This window comes from Asterias rubens, chromosome 19, assembly GCF_902459465.1.
Source record: "Asterias rubens chromosome 19, eAstRub1.3, whole genome shotgun sequence".
In the NCBI taxonomy this organism is placed as follows: Eukaryota; Metazoa; Echinodermata; class Asteroidea; order Forcipulatida; family Asteriidae; genus Asterias; species Asterias rubens.
The window spans coordinates 4,111,183-4,135,703 of record NC_047080.1 but is presented as its reverse complement, the minus strand read 5'-3'; the positions used below and the strand labels follow the sequence as shown (position 1 = coordinate 4,135,703).

At 39.0% G+C, this 24,521-nt stretch overlaps 1 protein-coding gene across 3 annotated transcripts in view; it reads left to right on the top strand.

Annotated features, from left to right (window-relative positions):
• LOC117303170 (carboxyl-terminal PDZ ligand of neuronal nitric oxide synthase protein-like) overlaps nucleotides 1–24,521 on the top strand; it is a 60,318-nt gene that overhangs the window by 26,390 nt on the left and 9,407 nt on the right. For all 3 annotated transcript variants that reach the window (XM_033787295.1, XM_033787296.1, XM_033787294.1), the window contains 2 exons: nucleotides 19,628–19,723; nucleotides 22,971–23,029. In XM_033787295.1, coding sequence (XP_033643186.1) covers nucleotides 19,628–19,723; nucleotides 22,971–23,029 — 155 coding nt within the window. The remainder of the gene's footprint in view (nucleotides 1–19,627; nucleotides 19,724–22,970; nucleotides 23,030–24,521) is intronic.

Below are 24,521 nucleotides of genomic sequence, written 5' to 3'. Positions count from 1 at the left end.
GTTTATGTACACGGAAAAGGTGGACCATGGAACAGGAAAGCCCCACAGCATCTTTCTTTGGGTCGGCCAAGATGGTCGTCTCAGATCTGTTGGCCTCTTGGCTGTGTCAGGCAGAAATGAAATTTTTCCAGATTTGCTGGAGTTTTTACAAAATGTTGTATTGTCTTTGAGATTTTTGTTGAACAAACAGTTTCTTTAAAATGAATTGGCACAACTTGATTTGTTGGACTTTATGTTCCAGTGATGGATCGATCACTCAAAAAAGATCAAAGTCAAAACAAAATTCAAACCCAGCTTGAGTTAATTTGTCTTTGTTCACCGTGAAATTTAATTAAGTTGAATTTAGCTGTTATTTAAGATGAACAGCTCACTCAACGGAATACACTGGTCTCCTGATGGTCCTAGCCTAAAAGCAAGGTTGTGTCAAGTTCTATAGACTGCATTTGTGTACATAATTAACAGACTCGATACACCTTTTATGTGGCGTGTGTGCTGTGCTAAGTTCCGTCATGTTTCAACATGAGCACATTGGTATTGATCAAGGCCAGTTATTGATTCCAATTTACCTACATTTGCATGCTTACAAAGGTGTAGTACATCATTAATTTTAAGAAGAATGAATTCATTCCCATCGTCTAGTCTTCAATTAACGCACTGGTGGGTTTTTGAGGCAGTCATATGGGTATGGTAAGATGTACAGTAAATGTAAGGGGGCAGATACATGTGGAGTAGAGGACATATTTGGGGGGGGGGGGTTACTGTACCTTTATGATACAACCAATGGAATTTGGCACACATCCAGAATAATGTTGTACGAAAGATTTTTGGCTATTAGGGCCTTTGCAGAATTTTAGGGCCTTTGCAGAATTGAATTTTGGAAAATGGCTACCATTGTGTGCTTCACAACCTATGTTGGTGTACAAAGGACAAATCTGTGAATGCTCGTATTTTCTGTCTTACCAACGTTCTGCACAGCTTAAGACATATTCTGACTGCAAGAAAGTGACAGACAAGATTAAACGTTTGCAAATAATGCCCGGCGATTATCATTTTCGGAGGCACTTGTCATAACGCTTCTTTCATTACTGCTTCCTTCACATGGCTGCCACTTTCAATTAAGCCCGCTATCTCAAAGACAGACAGTCTGTAGGGTGGGGGGGGGGGGGGCATCTGAAAATCTGAGAAACTGGGGAGAGAGGCAAAAAATAAAACTACCGGAAATTACTGCTATCATCCATCGATGCACGCCAAATGCCATCCCTGGCCCTCAAGGCTTTTGTGAGATATTATCTGTTTGCTATGCGAAACTGACGACATTTCCCCAAAATAATTATTAATATGAGCCCTGAACTGCCTGGCAGTGCAAAATGTGGCTGGATTGCATTTCAACCTATAGCTAGACTGAAATTCTTGAGGCCGAGTTTTAGTTTGTAGTGCGATGATCGCGATGGTCTGGCGATGAAAATCTTGACACACGATCATAAAAAGACTATAAACTGTGTTTTTTTTAGGATCGCGCAGCAAGATTTCCATCGTACGACCATCGCGCGACTGACTAAACCGGCCCTCATTGGGATATATTTTGTATACCTGTATGAGGTTCACTTTCTCATGTGTCCAATGCAGTATCTTGCCGGTCACGAAATGCCATGGAATGCACAAAGTACTCTCAAAAAGGGGAATACAAGATGACCTGACCTATCCTTAATGTATTTTCTTGACATGTTTCGACCACTTAAATGTTTTATTTTTTATTTTGTCCACTTTATAATTAACAATCATAAGACATGCACTAGTCTGCAATAAATAAAAAAAATCCACACTTGGAATTGTTTTATGTTAAAACACAGGCATGGAATTTCATCTTTGAGAGAGCAAGGCAGTTTTCATTTTGCGAAGGACACTTTAATTGAAAATCTTTATTGTCTATGGGAAACTTTTGAAAGTGCACCAAGACCAGGGGCAATGGATGCCGTGGCCTTTGTGTTATTACAGGACCGGACACACATGTAATGTTTGTTCAATTATACAAGTGGTTGATTATGAGCTGTGTGTGTGTGTGCATAATATTAGGTCAGCAAATACAAATGATTGCACGGTAAACTTTATTTGGATATATTTTTATAATATACAAACAATGTGTGGGTTTATTTTTATATCAACGTATTTTGATTCAAAGGTCAAGTTCTTTTGATGATGGAAATAGTACAAATTGCGGACTGTTCAATTAGTTTTGTCTATTTTGATAGATGCATGATTGTTGTGTTACCGCAAATCTGACTAGATTGTACATTTATCTCCAACATGCAAAGACTTCAAGTCCTGACTAGATTGTTACTCTGTTGTGCAAAATGTCAAACCCTACCGAAATATAAAAGCAAGGGATTTGAAAGGGCAAACGCAGACTGCACTTATGTAGGGAACCCACACCAATGCAATTCCAACTGGGCCAACAGAGGTGAGAGTAGGGGAAAAGACAATAAAAGGCAACTGGAATGCCCAACAATCCAATGTCCCGTTCAAGGATAAAACAACTCTGGTCAAGTGTCTTGCTCAAGGTCTCAAGTGCCATTACCGACCCGGAACCCACACTCTGGCAACCCAGAACTTGAGTCCTGTGCACCAGATCATTCGGCCATGACACGACCGACTATTTTGTACATAGCTGGGTACAAGTTCTTGCTCAAATAGTTTTTAGCCATGCTTAGTAAAACTATGACCTAAACCTGAACCAAACACTCTGAAAGCACACCAAAAATTGAGTCCGGTACACTTGACTGCTCATGCATGGCAGGCCTCCATGTAGTATACACTTAACATGTAGTAAGTACCAAAAATGTGATTTGTTGAACAAATTTAACGGTTTAAAATAAAAACAACCCATGATAACTTGCCTACTAAGAAAAGGAAAAGTAGTTTTCAGAGAGGAATTTCGCTTGTTTCTTTTTGTACCTATATTGAGATGTTATTTTATTCATTTATTAATATATTTTTAATATGAGATATTGCCTAACATCTCAAGGCATGCAGGACGGCCACTGCAAGGTGAGGGCTACGCATAACTGGTTCGGGCTGTTGATCCAAAATCAAAGTTGCCTGGCCGTGCATTTTAAAATAGTAGCAATTAAACACAATGTATTTAAACTGGTGGCATTTCAGATGAATTTTGTTTACTCTGAATTGCTGGTATACCAGTACAAGCTAGCAAAGTAATTTTATTATGGTGAAATATTAATTTTAGAAAAATATACTGTTCAGAAAAAGTATGAGCTTTGAGGGGATTTTTTCTGTATTGTCTTCAGGGGCACATGTTTCTACAAACCAAATCTATAATAGTAACTTGTCCAGACTTTTTGGGATAGGTTAGTTTGGGAAACATTGTTAGTCTTCGCAAGCTGTTCAAACTAAATTCCCATCAAACCATCGTCGGATGAAAGTTCCCCAAACCCGTTTTCTTACTGCATTTACAAAACACCACTACATCCGAGAAGTTGCATAAAGGCATTGCACATAAAAAAGTTAAACACCAAACATTAATGAAAGCAAAACAAAGACAAGAAAAAAAACCAGGGCAATTTACAGTGCAATTTTGTTTACTATGAGGCTGCACGCTCTGTTGTGAACTCTTTTCACTTTTTTCCCCCCAAGAGTGTCAGCACTTCTCCTTGTAGACCCAAATCGATGGTTTACTTCATGCATCGTTGCATCACTGTCTGTCTGCTTCTCCCATCCCCCACTCTATTTCTCTCTCTTTCTTAATATCTCACTCTCAAATGGCACAACCTGAGGGCTGCCCCCTGTACCTTTGCCCAGACACATTAAAAAAAATAAAAATTATGTTTATTTTGTTAATTTAAGAAGTTATCCAATTCACATGAAGTGTTTTTTAAAGACAGTGTACACTATTGGTAATTGTCAAAGATCAGTCTTCTTACTTGGTGTATCTCAACATATGCATAAAATAAGTTTTGTAAGTTGAAGAAACAGCATCGCGTGAGCGTTCAATGAAAAAAACCTCAAACGTGTATTTCATATTCAACGCGCGTGCAGAATGACGCACTTGTCATCTTGCGGTCCCGTGGCGTTTGTGCACGAAGCATCACTCGTGCGCCCTCTAGTTCTTATATGTAACTCTATGTGTCAAAACAGATCTATGGATTTGGGTTACAGGGATTCCTTTCCTCATCAGAAAATAACATACACAAAATACTCTCCTCCGTAGCTCGGCCACCATCTTGGACGGATATAATTTCGTTCTCAAGGATTCCAACCTCCAACCCCCGGTAGAATCTTCATCTTCAATTCAAATCAAGCCCTTGCAAATTCGGCCCTGGGAGGCAACGCAAATATTGATACAAAAAATATAGATTGTTTTTTTATGAAGATTTGTCGCTACTAGTGATGTACATGATTTACGGTGTAGGTATACAGTTTCTGTGTTGACGTAAAGTCTGTGTGGTCGTGTACATTGTACAATACAATATATACAATACAATACAATGGGTTTTTATATAGCGCCATTTCATTTAGACCACAGCGCTTTAAACGAACAATAGCAATGCAGATAATACAACAAATGAACAATAAAGCAATAAACAGACACTAAGGAAAAAGATGTTTTTTAAGTGCTTTCTTGAAAATAGGCAGTGAAATTGAGGTGCGTATTGTGATGGGAAGATGGTTCCACAGTCCTGGAGCGGCTAAGGAAAATGATTGTAGCGTGCAGTTTGCTGGAAATACTAGTTAATTTCTACAGTCTGATTCATTATGTTGGAGAGTGAATCTGACCATTGCAGCAACTAGTAATTATGGTTGTTAATATTATTATTACAATTGGCTGTTGTCGAATTTGGATTGAATTGGAAAATGATGGCAGAGCGCTGGAGATATTCTTTTGTACAGACCGTTCAAACATTTATGACTGTGATGCACCATGTCAAGTCAGGCAGTTCTTGGAAATGCTGGAATGGCAAAGTTAGTAAGCACTCATGGAAGGTGCAGGGAGTTTTTTATTGTGCACGTTCATACTCCACGTTACTAGGCATTCTTCACTTACACAGTTAGCACAGAAATTCAGGGCCCTGTAAGCGAAGAATTGTGATCCCAGGTGCAGAGTTTGGCTATAAGCAAAGCATAACTTTCATAAAGCTGTTAAGCAGAAAATATTGCTCAGCACTTGATTCTGGTAAGCAAAAATTTAGTGGGGTATTATAAACTTAATGTAGTTTCTGCTGGTGAACTATTTCTGTTAAGCAATACTTGTCTGTGCTTAGCAAGTGTTCTGTGCCTACAGGCTTTATGACATTGGGCCCAGATCACCTGCAGAGTTTATTCTTGTACTTGGAGTAAAGGTACAAGTAAGAGACCTTCTTAGCACATTGACCTCGTTCTGCTACCATCCCCCCCCCCCCTTCAAACACATAGTCCAAAGCCTTCATGAAGGCACGGGGAGTCATTGGCAACAGTAAAATCCCCGGCTTACTGCAAGGATTTTCCAAGTAGAGTTGTCTCTATTTAGAAGCATGACTAAGTAGAGACATAAAAACCTGCCAACAAATTGGAATATCCTCATGTTATATGTGGCCAAATAAGGTGAAGGACAGGAATGGAAACGACCTACATTCAGCCCTGTATGCTTAATTTTTGAAAGGGCAAGGGCACCATGGCATTTCTTCTTTAGTAAAGGGCACCCAATGAGCAAATTGTTAACTTCTACTGGAGCATTTCAAGGGCACCAAGGCAATGACCAAAGGGCATGGAGGCAATCGCCTCCGTTGCCTCCGTCACTCTGTGAAATGTAAGGCCTGTACACTCACTTCTGGCCAGGTGTTTTTGGTGACCTTTGATCTTTGACATTCTTTTGAGAAGATGGAATGATTTTCATTTGTGGTTGTCATTGGGTTTGCGCTTTGTTGATGTTGCTTTGATTCTGACGCCCCTCATGAAAATCAGGCAGTTCTTGGAAAATAGTGAAATGGCATTAAAGGTGAAGTCGACCAGACACCAGCCATGATCTCACTTTGATGTGCGATGCTAGTTTTGTGTTAGTCGAGTGCAACATTGCAACATTGACTGGCCCATATGTTTGTCTGATACAGATATCTCTTCTTCAGTAATTCATGTAGCGATATTTTTGTCTATGTTAACAAAACAAATATGCCAATCAAGTGTTCTCAAGCAGTGCTCTTTACCAAGTAAAATTCATGGTCCTAAATTTTTGGATTAATTACAAAACGTATACCCTTCCTTTAATACACAAATAAAAATACATTAATCAGAACACTTCTTTGGAAAGATGCATGAATCCATAAGCCCCTTTTGCTCGATTTGATCAGATTCCCTTAATTAATATCACCCCCCCCCCCGTCTACTTTTTAATAATAATTTCATTTTGTCCAATTACATAAAACTCAGCACTATGTTAACCATGAAATTGCATTTCACGCAGCCTTACATGTAAGTACAGAGGGTCCTTGATGAAAATTTGCCTGATGCCCGGCCGTCAAGCACATACGCGAACATGGACATCAGTCCTCAAAATATCCCGTCTTTAAATTTGAGCGTTCAATTTATTTGGCAAATCCATTTACAGGAGGAGTTCATAATGCGTTCTCATTATGTCTCGTCAGATAAACATGTTTGGGGTTTTTTTGCCTCTTTTTTTTTCTTCTTCTCTAATCGTCTGGGGACGTGTTGGGATGTGAGATGTGTGAATGAATGGAAAATATTTCATCCAAATGGAATTCAGTGTGACATTTAACATTGTTGATCGTATTGGTGCACTACATGTGCATCCAGTACAAGCGATCACGGAAGGGAAAAACAAAACAACTTGCAGGTGCCCGAGACTGGACAGGCAATGGTGATAATTACGAAAAAGTACAAGACTGTTTTTATATTTGTTGCTGTTGTTATCAAAGCAATTATACACTTTCGGTACAGAAAAGAAAGGAAAAAAAGTTCACAGATTTACAAATAACTTACAGGGTTTACAGAAGGTAATGGTGAAAGACTTCTCTTGAAATATTATTACTCGAAATACTTTACTTTTTGAGAAAACATTAAAACAATATCAATTCTCGATACCGAGAATTACGGATTTATTTTAAACACATGTCATGACATGGCGAAACGTGCGGACACAAGGGTGGGGTTTCCCGTTATTTTCTCCCGAATCTGATGACCGATTGAGCCTAAATTTTCACAGGTTTCGTTATTTTACATATAAGTTGTGATACACGAAGTGTGGGACTTGGACAATACTGTTTACCGAAAGTGTATAATGGCTTTAAACTATGCAGGAAATAGCAGATTCATAACAAAATACTTTCCTGATGTACATTAGTAAAACAATATTACATGTACATATAACCGCTCTATTTTTCGGACTTGTTCTCTTCTTTTCCTATAAGTATAATCCAAATGTTCACATTTTTTATTTTATTTTAATACTACAGGAGGCATTTCAAATGAATGTTATTCCGTCCCAAGAGAGAAAACACCCAAACAATATCCCTACTTACCAACACCGAAATATACACTCATCACCTGCCCACATTACAATGCAACAGCCACAACTTAACCTGGAATCATAGTACCCCAAACACCCCCAAAAATAACAATTTTCCTTCCAACCTCCACAAATCACAACCTGTGTGTAAACAACTGGGGTGGAATTTGTGGGTCAATTGCTCAGCATGGTGTACACACATGAACATTTTTGTCCTCATCGGGTTACCGGTGGTCAATAGGTGGTCCCCCCCTCAGGGAAGTCCCTGGACTGCCACAAAGTGGTTAGCATGACAAATGAGGATAGACTTTTTGAATCACCTGCAAGACTTTTCAGAAGGAAAGTGGCAGGATATGAGTTGAGTGTGAACAAAGTTTATAATCCCTAGTCCCAGTTTAGAGCCCTAGGTTGGGGGGGGGGGGTAGTGGGTATTTCAGGGGTGTAGCAGATTCTGGTCTTTCTTTGTCTTTTCGTTGGGGCGACGTGAGTGAACCAGTTACAGTTTACAATGGACTGCAGTAGGCCAGCTAGTAAACTCATGACCAGAGAAGTTTTCTACTAAAATATCTTGAACAGAAACAAATTGTGTTCGTATGTTGACTTTGATGTCGAGGCTCATATTAATGACTCCTGAGTCTTATAAAATATATTTCAAATCTAATGTAATGAAGACACATGGAGCGAGGGCCTCCTTAATATAAATACCCATAACGACAAATGAGATAGTTCTTTAAAACAAAAACATGTTAAGGAGTATACTAGAAGTTTTTCTCATTTTTATTCTGGTCCTATAAATTTAAAAAGAACTCTGTGTGAACACTCACGGGTGCAAACGCTATGTGGTCTTGTGGACCCCCCCCCCCACAAGAAAGAGAACAAAATAAAGTCCTGTACAACCTCAAACATTATGAAAGAATGAATTTTCGTTTTATATTTTTAACATTGTAGCAGCTTACCCCCCCCCCCCAACCTTCCCACAAATGCATCGCTTTAATAAAATCTGTTAAGGACATGACCTTGACTTTGATGTTCTGATGGTCGAAAGGAAGTCTGGAAGTAGGTCAAGGCAAATGTCAAATCTTGCAGCTGTTAGTGTTCGATATGGATTTTTGGTAGGGGCCACTTTGGACTGCGTGTGGTCTCTCAAGGGTTAAAGGTTACCAGGTTTCTAATTTATTAGGATTTTTCCTAATATAAAGATTTTTCATTGGCATTCAGATTTGTGTAAAGTAGGCGTATTGGTAATTACAGAGACATGAGACTCAGCTCCATTGTAGATTTCTGTTTTTGATGATCTTGGTGAGAGGTCTTAGATAACACGTACCAATTAATGTACTATTCTTAGTTCTGAATATCCCCTACAGATAATCCACACCTAAGGTCACACACACTGCAATGTCACCCAACATAAGAGGTTATATTTTGAGCATATAAACGCAGCGTGTGGCTAATTGCTGTAGCTTTTGGGAGTTCAATAAATTTCTTAGCATATTGGTCGGTGAATTACTTGGCACGTTTGAAAAATTATGCAGCTCAAAACCAAAAGCCAAGTTGCCCGCAAAGATGGTGTATGTATACATCTACGTTTTCCTCTATGTATACTTTGCTGTACTTTTATAAGTGTCAATAAAAAACTGAGAATCTTGGAGAAAGGGAGAGTTGCATTACCTAGGCATCGATGACTCACTGCTCCTTGCAAACATCATCTCATTGCAATTGAACATCCTGGACCATCGTTCCAGATACCTGAGAAGCACTCAGGAGGCCAGGGCAGTATCTATGCATCTTCACGATGCAGGTTTATCACGGAGCAGGGGATGTAGAATAGGGGGGGGGGGGGGGGGGGGGGAACCGCGTCTTACATTATTAAGTTGATGGGTTTTGTATTGTAGATAGACCTCTTGGTTTATCAGTGGGTGGTTTTCATTCATGTACATGTATGAGCACGACACGTTATGCTTTTTACTCTGAAATAAATCCCTTGCCCAGGATGTTACTGATTTTTCGATCAAACTTTTTCAAAACTGAGGGGCCTGGCGACGGTCTCAAGAATCCTTAGTACAAAACATAGTAGAGGACCAGGAGGGCACAGTACTGTAGATATAGAAGACATTTGCAGGACAAAGAATTTTATTTTCTTTACCTTTTATTCTTGGTTTCATAACTAGAAACAGATAATAATAATAACTTGATGATAATGCAAGGTCCTTTTGCAAATGTCATACATGTTTACCTTTATGTTCGTGTAATACTAGGCACCATATAATTACTCACGTCCGTTGAGAAGAATTTTTTTTTTTTTTGCTGTCTAGGTCGTCTCAGTCCCAAATTAGCTCAAAATATTTCAAATCATTAAATGTGGAAGGATTTCTGTAATTGGGGGCTTCCCGTCTTATCAGTTACGCACGTGAGTTTGATAATGACGCTTGTTTGGGATGAAACAATGGATTAATTTGAGTTGGAGTTTTATAGAAAAACGACAAAGCTGTTGTTTTTCTGTCAAACCATTAAAAATTGCCGTAGGGGTTTGAGAACTTCCTGTTTTTGTTTTTAGCTGTGACTGAGATAAGGTGACAGATAACAACTCTACCTGTCCCAAACACCTCATATCATTAAAAGATACTTATGTGATACATAATTACTTATAAGGGAAAAAAGAAAAGTGATGAAGTCTGAAGCAGCTGTTTCAAGGCAGTGGACACTATTTGGTAATTACTCAAAATAATTATCAGCATAAAACCTCACTTGGTAATGAGTAATGGGGAGAGGTTGGTGGTATAATACACTGTGAGAAACGCCTCCCTCTGAAGTGACGTAGTTTTTCGAGAAAGAAGTAATTTTCCATGAGTTTGATTTCGAGACCTCAAGTTTAGAATTTTAGGTCTCGAAATCAAGCATCTGAAAGCACACAACTTAGTGTGACAAGGGTGTTTTTTTCTTTTGTAGTTATCTCGCAACTCCAACGATCAAACAAGCGCAAATTTTCACCTGTTTGTTATTTTATGCATCGAGATACACCAAGTGAGAAGACTGGTCTTTGACATTTACCAATAGTGTCCACTGTCTTTAAAACCTGAAAGGGTCTTGGTGGTGGGATAGTGGACCAAAACAAAGGTCTTGGCCACTGCTACATGTAGGTCTTAGCCGTGGTAAGTCAAAGGTGTATTACTCCAAGAACCTGCCAATTTTAAAGACTGTGTTTTAAAAATGAAGTACTTATAGTTTTCTTTTACAAATTCATAAGTGACTTTTTGTTATTTATTCTGAGAACTTGCTTTTTTATAAATTTTATATAATTACAAATTATTCCAGAAATATTCTCATTAGAACTACTGCCAAACAGTTGAATTTAAGCAGTGGATTTTAGTTTTGAAGATGGTTTTAAAATTTGACAGGACGTTACTGATTGGTTTGATAAAGTTCGCTCGACAGCAAATCTTCTTTTATCGGCAGCAATAAGCAGAATAACCCATACATAATTTTGCAATAACAAGCCTAGATTTCTCGCTTCGACGCAAGGAACAAGGCCTGAGGAAGTGTCTTTGATCGATTCCTGTGTCCAAAGCGACAAAAATTGCACAGGTTTTGTTCCCCCTGAGGGGGGCTGCGGACATGAGTGACAGAAAAAACTTGAAATGTGTTACATTTGCACCCTTATGAAGTCAAAATGACATCAGAGGGTGAAGAGGCGACTATTGCGGGAATGATGAGGAAATAAATTGCAGGGTAGTTGTGTAAAATCATCGCCAAACGGTTTTGCTGGTAGCAGTGTAGAGACCGTGACACCTCCTTGACTGCAGCTGCACAAGATTCAGCGATGTTCGCTCGACGTGTACCGCTGCAGGGCTTTTTTTTCCTTCTAACAAACACTGCACGTGATTTCGTATGCATTTGGTGTGCGGCAGATTCAATTTGTGGTCATAATTGGTCTTGGAAAACAGCTACTCAAACAGTCGTAATTCCATCTTAATTGATTATTGGAAGATAAATTGATGGCGGAATTGATGTTCCGGGCAGACAGTATCCAGAGCTGGAGATAAAAATTCAATTCTGATCTCAAATTTTACATGTAGGCCAAGTACATTGATAGTTCTACATGCGTTCTAATTCATAGAGCTGCTTAAGCACAAAAAGAGTTAAGTACAATTATGCTAACCAGAATAAGATTAACAATACCAGCCAAAAACATAACCATACATGTAAACATGTATGTTCCATCTCCGCTTAATATCCTTTTATTTTTTGCTCAAGGTACAGAATGTTAACAAAATTATGCTTACCAGCCAAAATGACCGTATCACCTGCACCATTTCTGACTGTTATCCTGCTTATTCTTGCTAAGCACAAAATGTGTTTGCAAAATTTTCTGCTTTTAAGCAGCTACTGTATGACATTGGGCCATTGTTATGTCTGAATATAACGACTGCTTTCAGTATATTTTGTCCAATGTTTGTGTTGCGCATATGGGCTCCTGCATTATGCGCCATTTAATTATTTGTATACTGTCTTGTTATTATACGAGCTTCCTCTTTTAAATTGGTATATAACTGTAGGATATCGCCCCCCCCCCCCCCCCCACCCCTTCCCAAGAGAAAGATAATCAACACTGTTGATACAACATGTAATAAATACTTGTGGTTCACTGAACACACAATGGTTTAGGATTGAAAAGCTGACTGATTGTGGTCAGTCTCTTCCTAAGCTGTTCTATTTATAATTAAATTAGAGTATCATGATAGGTCTACCTGATGGGTCAGTAGGGAATTCTGTGGCTAAGCTTGGATTATTATTATTATTATTATTAAGAGATCTGAGATTATTTTAAAGGGAACACTGTCTTCAAGGTTCAGTGGCTGTGCCATCAAACTCTATTTTTTAATAATAATTGTTTTAAATAAAATTATTTACTGCAGGACTTTGTTTGAGTGGCACTGTGCCTAATTTCATGGCTCTGCTTACCGCCGAATTCTGCGCTTATGATCATCGTTCTCCACTAACAAGCAAGGGTTGAATTTCTGTGCTCCTTTTGCGTAGAAAGCCTAGTAACAAACCAAACATCCATGATTCAACCAGCTCGGTCTCGACACACCACTCGACACGCCTCTAGCTATCGAGCAACCTCGGTAGTCTAGTTGGTAAGACACTGCTCTAGAATTGCAAGGGTCGTGGGTTCGAATCCCACCCGAGTAATATGCCTGTGATATTTTTTTCACAGGACTTGGGAAAGTACTGAGTATACAGCGCTAACACACATCCGTGTATGGGTAAAAAAAAATTAAAAATTAATACACCACTACATGTATAAGAGTTTCACAGTAACTACTTGTAGGGGAGACGGGTAAATGTGGTCCCTTTGGGTTTAACAGAGCATCTCCCTAGGGTAAATGGTCATGGTGATTCTAGTCTTTGGTATGAAATTTAGAAAGCCATCAATTTGTTTTATTCTAAATCTATGTTGTATTGACTTTGAGGTACTCATTGATAAAATACTGCTGTTTTTGACTCGCGTTGTTTTCTCATGACTGGGATTCGAACCCACACTCTAATGATTTAAGCATCAGAACTTGTGCTCGGTCACAACACTAAACTATAGCTGTTCACAGTTATGACATACACACAATTCATCTTTGAGCAGCCATTAATTTGTTTTATTCTCAATCTATAAATGTAGTATTGACTTTGAAGTACCCTTTGATAAAATACTGCCGTTGTTGACTTGCATTGTGTGCTCTATTTTGCAAAGGTCGCACTGAGAATACCACTGAAAACATAAATATGTTATGGTGCGTTAGCTATGCATGGAACCGTGTAAAGTTCTGTTATTCTTGGGGATTTAAAAGTCGGAGATTTCATCGTGTGTGTGCGTGGTGGTATGTTCCCCTGTGCCCTGAAGGATGGTTCGGCAGAAATGAACAGCATGGATACAAGTGTAGTCAACCAGACATAATCTGAAAAATGTGTTTGGCATTCAAATTCAGAATGATTTTCAAGTCTTTTGTGACATTGGGTTTTGATGTGTCTTTTCGTTCTTTGTCCAGAAAACATTTTGTCGAGTTCAGCTGTGATAGAAAAAGTATAAAAGGAAAGTTATGTACTTACGACTTTTCAAACTGTGTTTGTGTAACTTCTCAAAGCTTCATTGTGCCGAGCAGTCAAATTCTGGATCATTTCAGCTCTTTTGTGACATGTGTTTATGTCTTTTCTTTCTTCGTCCAGAAAACATTTTGTAGAGTTCAATTTTGATAGAAAATAGTATAAACGGAAGTTATGTACTTACAAATTTTCAACTGGTGTTTTTTTAAACTTCTTAAGAACCATTTTGGAACATTTTTAGAGTGTAATGTACAAACATTGTGTGTGTTTAAAAGGTTCAAATTAAAGCTGTAGGCCTATTATTTCATTGGTTTTTGAAAGACTGAACTTGTTTTCATCAGCTATGTGTAGCTTTAATTAAACACATCTTCAAAATAACCTGTGGAAATATTAATTGAATAAGGTTTACCCAATCTCTGGAAGTTAGTGGTTGGTTTATCAATGTGAGGATTTAGACTGGTTTGGTTATGTAGGATTCCTTCTGCCTACGGTACAACCCTTCAAAATCAACCCGTGCATTCAAAAAAGCAAGCTACGTATTATCCCAAATGCGTTGCGTAGGAACCCTACTGCCTCAATCCTTTAAAATCAACCAATACGTGTTGTGTAGGATCCCTTCAGCATAAATTCTCCAAAATCAACCCATATGCATTTTTGTTAGGATGTGCACTGCCTCAATAAAGTAAACTGGTTTTGTAGGATCCCTACTGCCCCGAATCCTCCAAAATCAACCCATGCGTGTTGTGTAAGATTCCTATTGCAAAATCAACCCATACATGGGATACATGTTCACTGTACATGCATTGTTCAGGACCCTTACTTAACAGACCTGCCGTCGATTTCACAAAGAGTTAGGACTTGTCTTATCTCGAGTTAGGACGAGTAACTCATCCTAACTTAGGAGTAATCTTTAGGTCTGCATGCTACAGTGCAGGGTTGGGACTCGTCCTAAGTCATAAGATTGATCTTAAGTTAGGAAGAGTTTTGTGAAATCGACGGCTTGGGTGGTTTCACAAAGAGTTAAGACTAGTCTTATCTTGAGTTTAGGAAGGGTTACTTAGCCTATCTTAAGACTAGCCAACAATTTTTGTATCTCCTAACACTAGTCCTAAGTTAGGACTAGTCCTAACTCTTTGTGAAATCGACCCCTGCAGTCCTCTAAAAATCCTATAGCTCCTCAGCTTCGATAATTTTGAAGGACTTGGGATGATCAGGACTTTATCTGACCATGATCTGACCATCCTGGGATGACTGGATACATGAGGACATTCCAGACAGATTAATCACAAGCAATATAGCTGTGAGTAATGAGTTCCCTTATAAACTAGACAAACAAGAGAGGTGTGACCATCATCTTTGTTTGTTTTGAACCTTTGAGATTAGGAGAATCAATGTCTGGTCATTATGCACACAGTCTGTACAAAGGCTGCTCAATGGTAGTCTGACACTCGGGTTAATCTCCTATTAGTAATAGGCCAATATAATAGTTCTGGTAATCAAACAATAGAGCAAGGAACAGTCAAACTAAGGACAAGCCTGAAGAAAACGGTGCTTGCTATGTGAACCCCAAACACCTACTCTTCCATGATAAGTGTTCTGCTGTCGATTTCACCAAACTCATCCTAACTTAGGATTAATCTTAAGACTTTGGACGAGTTAAAGTTCCCTATCCGAAGGCGTAGGACGCATTGAACCCATCCTAAGTTAGGACGGGTTACTCGTCCTAACTCGAGTTAGGATTAATCCTCACCATATCACACGCACCGTCTGTGACTGGTTTCAGGCTGAAACATGCATTTTGCTGAGCAATATTTTCTGCTTAAGCCATTTGTAATCAGAAGCATGAAACTGTGCCATTGGTAGGACATTGGTCTCCTTTTCACTACTATGTACATCAATATATATTTGGTTTGCGGTTACATCATTTGTGTATATATGTAGTACTTGCCAGGTATAGTTTGTTCTTAGAGAACTGTCTTTCTTTACTCTACTAACGTGGAGTAGATTTATTGGATGTTCGGGAGACTTCTCAGTTCTGAAAAGAACTATTCTGCTTTTTAACTACTACCTGGGCGAAGGTACAGAGAGTTTGGTGGGACTACTACTTTAGCTTATAGGACCGTAATTAACTGCAATACCGCGGAGTCAGTTAGCGTTTCGACTAGCTTGCTATAGTCATCGTCAGGAGACGAAGAAAGGAGTGGGGTTCCAGTCGCAGCAATGTGCCCAGGTAGTTGCATTGGCTGTTGGTTGATCGCCAGGTTAACATGCATGGAGCATTACATGTAGGTAGCCCTTGAAATAGCTGCAGCCGTATAGCTCCCTCCAACTCGGACATGGTTAAAGGGTCTTCATCAAAATGCTGAACTTGTTGCAGCCACTAGGTCGATCCATACCACAGGTGAAATGTGACACTCGCTGCATGTGCAATGAAATTCCGAAAGCTCATTAGCAGAATTTGATCCCAATTCTGGCCAAATTGCCTTACATGTAACTGTATATGGTGTGACAAAATTCAGCGCCATCCCCCCAAGAACCCCCCCCCCCACAACTCCTGAAGAGGGGGTTGGATTTGCAACAGGTCGATGAGTGAAGAGAGATTTTGTTTGGATAAGAAGCTTGGATCCCTCAGGAGGGATGACTCATACAGGAATGGATTCTACCTCGGTGGGGGTACGATGATGTGAGAAGCATCAGGAGTTTCTATCCAGCGAAGGAAAACAAAAAGAGGGGAAAAAAACAAAAAAAAATCTGAAATGTTGATCGAGAAATGGATATCCCTCTGGAAATATTTAATTCCGGTCTGAAGTGGCGACATTCGGATAAATTTCCCCACAGAGTGTTCGGTCTGCAGGAGGCCTGCTTAAGGAAGATTGCATAAAATCTGAATTTATTTGCGATGCAGTAAGGTGTCTTTGAGTGAATTTTGCACAGGGTGTGCCTTGGATTCAAACAGATCATAATTTGAAATGAAAAAAGAAGAAGAATGTTTCACTGATATTTTGTACTGAATTTGTTTTCCCATCTAATATACAACTGTAGGATGGGCTTCAACCCTAGACCCCCTTACACATAGGAAACTTATGGTCATAAACACAGACCAAATTCAAAGTAATGTGCAGCTAGTTTCATGACAGCATACAACATGTATGTAATGGCTCTAACATAATTTGTGCAAGATCCTACAAATACAAGAATTGCCCACGGTAATTTTTTTAACAGCTTATCTGAAGTTTCCAGAAGTATACTGGCATGCTATGCATCGATCAGAATAATTACTTTACACCCCAGCGCAAGCCTGAATCTTCACCAACTCCTTTTTAGTAGATTGTTGTTGCCGTCAGCGCAGGATTCCGCGAAAAAAGAAGAAGAAGAAGAAGCAAAATCGGGTCTTGTTCTCAATACGTCCATATCTCAGTCTGATGAAGAGTTATTTCAGAGATGCCGGGGCAAGGGCCTTTTGCAAATCTCTGTCTGTGAATGTGTTTTAATTTCACACCCATCAGCCAAAACGGCGCGTGTATCCTGACTACGCACTTTTATTAGTAAATGTATTTTGGGATCGACGGGACGTGATCACCAGTAGAACCAGGCAGCTTATCACTAAATAGAGGATTTTGGAAGAACGGTGGTGATGGAGATGTGGGTGAACACTCTGGTTTATTAAACCTGTGTACAAGCTACTTCTGATAGCGCCCTCGTTTGAAACATCCTCCTTCAGCCCACGTTAATTTCCCATATATGGAGGACAAATCTCCCAATTTCTCGGCACAACAGCATTCACACAGTTGCATTTTATGCCAGGGCTTTCCAAGTTTGTCTTTGTCCCAATTGTACAATCGCACAGTTGACTTTTCCCGAATCAGTTATTTATTATAAATACATATTCTAAAGTGAAATATTTGTGTTGGTGTTTTCCTTTCAGAATGGCAAGTATATTAACATTCCTCTTAAGTCTAGCACTCGGACTCTATTTATGGTTTACTGAAGGTCATGAGCAACAAGGTGTTTGGGGGCCCAGGGGTTATGAATAGACCCTGCTAACCAATCAAGCAGATTTTTTTTATGCTGATCTGGGAAAATTGACTTTGACAGCTGAAAGCTGTGATTGATTTGCTATGGGTTGGTTAAACTTTGGAGGGCAGCTGAGAATGGATTTAATTGTTTATCCCGAGAAAACAGGCTTGTGGATAAAAAGTAACACACCTTTGGTGATTTTGTTTGTTTAAAAAAAATATTTGAACGGAAATCATTCCATTGATTTTTGTTGGATAAGTCGGTGGTACAGTAAGTTATATTCTGCAATCTAGGTGTTAATTCTGAATTGATATGTGGAGTTTAATTAATTTTTTGAAACGTGGTTGACTTCATAAATTTGATGAAATTGCAACAGTATCAAAGTACTGTTTCCACTGTGCACTTGTGCAGATCCGACTCTTTGTTCTTGTACATTATACTACACCTTCATCCTACATGTCCTATTGTTTGTGACTGCTTCCCTGTTCATTTTTGCCAAGTAAAATTGTTTTAAGCATCATTTATAACTACTTTATTGAATTGTGTCCGAGGCACCAGTCACACTCATGAAGATTAAATGGTGTATTGGCTGTTAACCCTTTTCTCATGAGCAGTAATTTTCTATCGCACCTTCATAATGTATACTGTTTGTGACTGAGTCCCTGTTCGTATGTGCTCAGCAGAATTTGTTTGCTTAGCATCATTTTCTGCCAAACAGCTTTATGAAAATGTGTCCAAGGCACCAGTCACACCCATGAAGATCAAATGGTGTATAGGCTGGTAGACCTTTTTTCCTCATGAGCAGTAACTTTAGTAGCAAATATTTCATACCATACAGTTTTATGACCCTATGTCTAGTTCCTCTCTGGACGTTTTTGGTAACTCTGGTCTCATATTCACAAAGTGTCATGACCCCAGTGAGGTTCAAGACCCTAAGATGTCAACCTTCATCTCTCAACACCTCCAGTGTTCTTTAGATGATGTGTCTAATGAAATTGCCTCACGTTAGATTTTAAAATGGTGACCACTCTATCATCTACTCACACTCTTTGTATGCCTGGTTGACATGTGTGCTTCTAAAAGGCAAAGCGAACGGCACTATTGAGTTTTTTCACCTCTGGAATAACTCCCTTTGACATTTTGTTCCATTTAATTGTCAAGTTTCTCCATTTGGCTGAATCTTATATTCCCAACCCTCCAAATTGCCACTAGCGTTTACGATGTGCACAGTGGCCCAGATTTGACTTTCAAGATTCAGAAAAATGTATTAGCGGATGCTGTGTTTGTGACATATTTTGTCAAGTTTCTTCAGATTTCCATTTGGCCGAATTTCATATTCCCAACCCTCAAATTGCCATTAGTGTTTTCCCTGTGCACAGTGGCCCAAATTTGACTTTCAAGTTTCAGAAAAATGCATTAGCGCATGCTGTGTTGTGACATTTTTTTGAAAAAAAAAAATATCTTTTGTTTTTCTCAGAAAAAAAAAAAAAAAGTTTGTATGAAACATTTCAAAAGTGTTTTCATTTCCAAATTATCTCTTCTTTAACAAACTTAACAGGGCTATGTATGTTTGTTTTGGAGTAACACCATTCATTGTTAAAGCTGAGGTTTTTTTGCTAATAAATTTGTATTTACAACTTCCCAGTATGTCTTTGAAACATCATCATTACCGTAATGCAAAGAAGTAATTGGGAACAACTCGTGTCTTAACTGTTTAACTTCAAATTCTCCCTAATCTGTTGTTTTTGTTCATGTGTATTTACAACTTAACCTACATTCTTCTTTACAGCATCACCGTTACTTCAATGAAGTAACTTTGGAAGCAATGAGAACGTCTACTGCCAGATCATGACCCATCTAACAATATTTTATCTTCAAATTCTCCCTACATGTAAATTATTGTTTCGTTTATGTTTATTTGCAACATCACCAGAACAGATTGATGTGAACTTTGAATGACATCTTACTAAATTGTCCCTACTTTGTTGTTGTTTATCTCTTCTACAGTATGAATTCAAAGCCAAGGCAATCAGAAAGAAGAAAGTTATCCTGACCATCTCAGTGGACGGAATCAAAGTCACTCTCCGCAAGAAGAAGAAAAAGGTCAGTGGCAAATAAGATAAATCAACGATAATTACAATCTCAGTTGGTAACATTTCCTTCAGTTTCCTTCCAAAACTTGGTTGTTCAATTGTCCCCCTTTTTGCAAAATCAGATGTTCAATTTTTTATCGTCAGTTTCCCTCAGAATGTGAGTTGTTAACTTTTCCTTCTCCAGTTTCCAAACTCAGTTGTTTACCTTCCTTCTGAAACTCAGTCGTGCAAGTTTCCCATTGTTCCTTCACAGAGTCAAGGGTGAAACTTTCCTTCAGTTGTCTTCACAAACTGTTCACCAAGGAAACATGTACTTAAAGGGAAGCTACACGTTTGGTTATTACTCAAAACAAATATTAACTTAAAAACTGACTTGGTAACAAGCATTGGAGAGCTGTTGATAGTATAAAACATTGTGGGAAATGACTCCCTCTGAAGTAACGTAGTTTTTGAGAAAGAGGTAATTTCTCACTAAAATAATAAAAGACTTCTAGCTAGAAGTCTTATTCTTTTCTGAAAGCACACAATTTCGTCCAACAAGGGTGTTTTTTCTTTCATCTTTTTCTTGCAACTCCGATGACCAATTGAGCTCAAATTTTCACAGGTTTGTTATTTTATGGTTATGGGATACACCAAGTGAGAAGACTGGTCTTTGACAATTACCAAACGTGTACATTCCCTTTAAATTCTATAGAGTTAAATGCATTTTATGGAACACTGAGAAGAAGTTTGTAACATTAGGGGATTTTGGAACACTAGATGGCAGCAGATTTCCAAGGAAGTATATTTCCATGTGTACACTTCTCAAAGGGGTGGATTTACCCGAAAAGACTGCTACTTCTATAAAGTCGTCCATTTCATACAGTTAATGGCAGTTTACTTGCACCACCCTTTACACACAAAGGTCCTTTGGCCCAATTACATGTATATAAAGCTGTTTTGAACAGTCACTTAGCAAAGGAAGATCTTGCTTAGCAGAAAGAGTTCCACAGCCAACACAAAATGTTTGTGGCTGGTTCCCTGTGAGTTTACGTTTTGTTGAAAATCAGCTAAGCACCTTTCTGCTTTATATCAACTTTATGAAATGTTGGCTCTGGTTTATGACTCACACACAAGGGGCCCTTAGTTTTTGGCCAGCCAAACCCTGGGATTTCCTCCCCAAATGTTACTGGTGCTTGGCAGTGCACCAACACCCGACCAGGTGCCTACGTGTATCAGAAACTTGTCCGCTGCCCCGTTAAGACAAGCAAACCCTGGTACCATTGTGTCATACACATTCATTCAAAATAGTGTATGGGTGTTCACCAACACTTACGTAATTACGCAATTAAGTCTTGAACATATGAAATCATGTGACAGATTGAATCATGTGACATATGAACTGTCTCGATAGTCTGAGGAATTCAAATTGAAGTGGTAATTTGTGATCAAGCACGCCATTGTACTAACAAGATCAAATGAAACACGCAAATGGCTTATTCTATGGTGAACACCATCAGGGATTTTTGGTCACAGCCATGATGATGGTGTTCTTTAACATTTTTCAATTATTACTCAAGAAATGTTTACTCCACCGAGGTCTCTGACGATTTGTTTAGATGCAGACATAATTGTCTAGCCTTTACCCACCCCCCCCCCTTCTGCCCTAGTGTTGTAGCCCGTGAAATGAGTCTCTTCACAGGGGATGAATGCCTTGGGTAATGATCCAGAATGTTTGAGAGGATTTCTTTTTCTGCTCTGGTTGGTTTTTGTCATTCTTGAAATACTTATAACGGATCGCCTATAATCCATGTCATCAATTTCAACATATTCATTTTTTCCCCCCATTTTTTTCCTTCTTCTCTTCCAATACTGTACAAATTGGGATTTATTACTAGTTGTGAATCTTTCAGGAATGAATACAACGTTCTAGTTTTGTGGGAGATCATGTTAAGAAATGCTCAACTATCAAAAAGGGATGTAATCGCCTCCCTGGATTGAGTCTTAAGCTTACATTTTAACGAAGAAGGCTTTTTGCGGGTAATGTCTGCTTCGTTTAACCGTTAAAGCAATTGAGAAAGGATTTCATCGTTTATTTACAGCGAACCGGCTAATCACCCAAACCTTAGTCCGGCGCACTCAAGCATTCATTTGAAAACCAAGGTGTATAATCTTTTCCAGCAGAAGGAATTGGGTCGAGCAGGGTGCACTTTAAGATTGTGTAGCATCTTGGAGGTGTATGAGTCATCCATCTTGATGTCATCAAGTGACAGTGAACTGGAGGGCTGTGATTTCAGCCTGGAATAATGAGTGATGCTACACACACAGGGTGCACTCTGAATGTTGAGGCCAGTGTCCCTGGGAAGAGTGTTCAAGGGACAGACTTTTTTCTCCCCTCCTCTGTTTGCAGTTGGTCAGGTGTGGTGACTTCTCACCTCACCTAACCTGGTTAAAATCCCACCTGGGGTACTATCAGCCCTTCCAAAGCAAACAGCCCATCCACCTAAAAAAAAAAAAGAATTTATAAAATAAAGATAATTTCTGGGTAAATTGAGGGCCTTTTTTCCATTCAAATTTCAAAGGCATGCTGTGGCCCTTTTCGAATTAATGGCCTTGGCTTTGGATTTGGCTTCAGGCTCCGTCTTCTCGTCTGGAGCCCTGAGTGCTCTGGAGCCCTGAGTGCGTACGCTATTGTCAAAACAACTGTGGGGCCAAGCCAGCCCTAGCCGAATCTGGAGCCAGAGCTGTTGATTTGAAAAGGTTTTATGTATGTTTTTTAAAAATATATTTTGTCCTAATCTTGCCCTTTTACATTTCCCTCCCTGTTTTTATGGGGGGAAAAAAAAAAGATTATTATTTAATAGATGTGAAATATGCATCGGGGATAAAGAATAATATTAGTTTTGGTTTTTACCCATACACCGATGTGTGTTAGCACTGTATACTTATTAGTTTCCCAAGTCCTGTGAACAAATATCACAGGCATGTTACTCGGGTGGGATTCGAACCCACAACCCACTGCTCTAGAATTGTAAGGGTCGTGGGTTCGAATCCCACCCGAGTAACATGCCTGTGATATTTTTCACAGGACTCGGGGAAAGTACTGAGTATACAGTGCTAACACACATCGGTGTATGGGTAAAAACCAAAATTAATAGTTTATTATTTGCTTGGATGTCCCTGATTTAGGCAATGGGTTTCACAAACTACATGTATGGCTTCTATCCTGTGGTCTAGCGGTTTATTTCAAGCTCTGGATATTTGTTGTTTCTTTTCAGAAGAAGTCATGGGATTGGGAAGATGAGAAACTGATGATTATGCAGCATCCTGTTTACAGGTAAGATCATCTGACGTCAAGAACCCATATATTTTTAATTTCCTGCAAATGTAAGAGGGGCTCCAAAGTCAAATTGAGTGTTGTGACGCACTCATTTAAAGGGAGGGTACACGTTTGGTAATTGTCAAAGACCAATCTTCTCACTTGGTGTATCCCATCATAACCATAAAATAACAAGCCTGTGAAAATTTGGGCTCAATTGGTCATCGAAGTTGCGAGAAAATGATGAAAGAAAAAACACCCTTGTTGGACGAATTTGTGTGCTTTCTAGCTAGAAGTCTTTTAATATTTTAGTGAGAAATTACCTCTTACTCAAAAACTACGTTACTTCAGAGGGAGTCGTTTCCCACAATGTTTTATACTATCAATAGCTCTCCAATGCTCGTTACCAAGTCAGTTTTTAAGTTAATATTTGTTTTGAGTAATTACCAAACGTGTACCTTTATTTTTATTTTTATTTTTACTTTATAAATAATTCCTGTCTGTGACAGGAAACATTTATTTTTGATACAACCTGGGAAGCGGCAGCCAGGGGAAGACCTTACAGGATGTGACTTTTTGTTTCTGACATGAAAATGAGTGGAACGCAAGATTATAAGTTTTACTTTGATGAGCATTTCCACCCAAAAACTCTTATTTTAAAAGGAGTTCTTTACAAAAGCGTCACTGGTCCCTTTTCCCCAGTTGTACCTGACAGATGTTGGTTCTCCAAATCCTAATAATTCTGAATCCATTATGGGGATTTGGAGTATGTTTTCATATATTGTATGGGGAATCCAACCCCTCCTCACCAGCCCACCTGCCTCGACAATTCAGTCTCAGTCGGGAGTGTGTCGGATTCGGAAGCAATTATGCCTGTTTCCCACACTGGACACGCTATACAGCTTTGTCTTGTAAAACCAACCACCACCATTTGTACTGTGGTTTGGTGAAGATTTTGAGCATTTTGATTTAGCTTTGACGACAAGTTTTCTTTGCCATTTCGTTCTGTACTTACAGACACATTTTAGAAAGCGTTTTAGAAAGCTCTCCCTCCCTCTCAAGGGTTTGTCCTCATCCCTTAACTTAATTTTCAGTGACTAGCCATTGATTGTTATTGATTATTCATTTGATGGTCATAGCATGGTTTTATATCTAATATGATTCTATCGATCCAAGTATCCAGTTCACTTTTTGAAGGTTTCAACAGCCCCCACGCGCAAAGATAGCAAGGTCTTTATTATATCTTCCTCTGAATATATATAAACCTGATTTCCTAATCCGGACATTCAGGACTCCCAAGTCCTTCTTGCAAGAACCTGACCCCGTCCTCCCGAATCTAATCATCCGATGTATCAAATTAAGTTCTGAGGAGGTTCCTCTGCTCTGACCTACTTACAAAAAAAATCACTTCATGTCATAAACCATGATCATCGCAGGAGAAGGGCGAAGAGAAACCAAATCTTCTAAATTCTTACTTGAGCGGACAGCATCAATATTAAGCTTGGTCCTT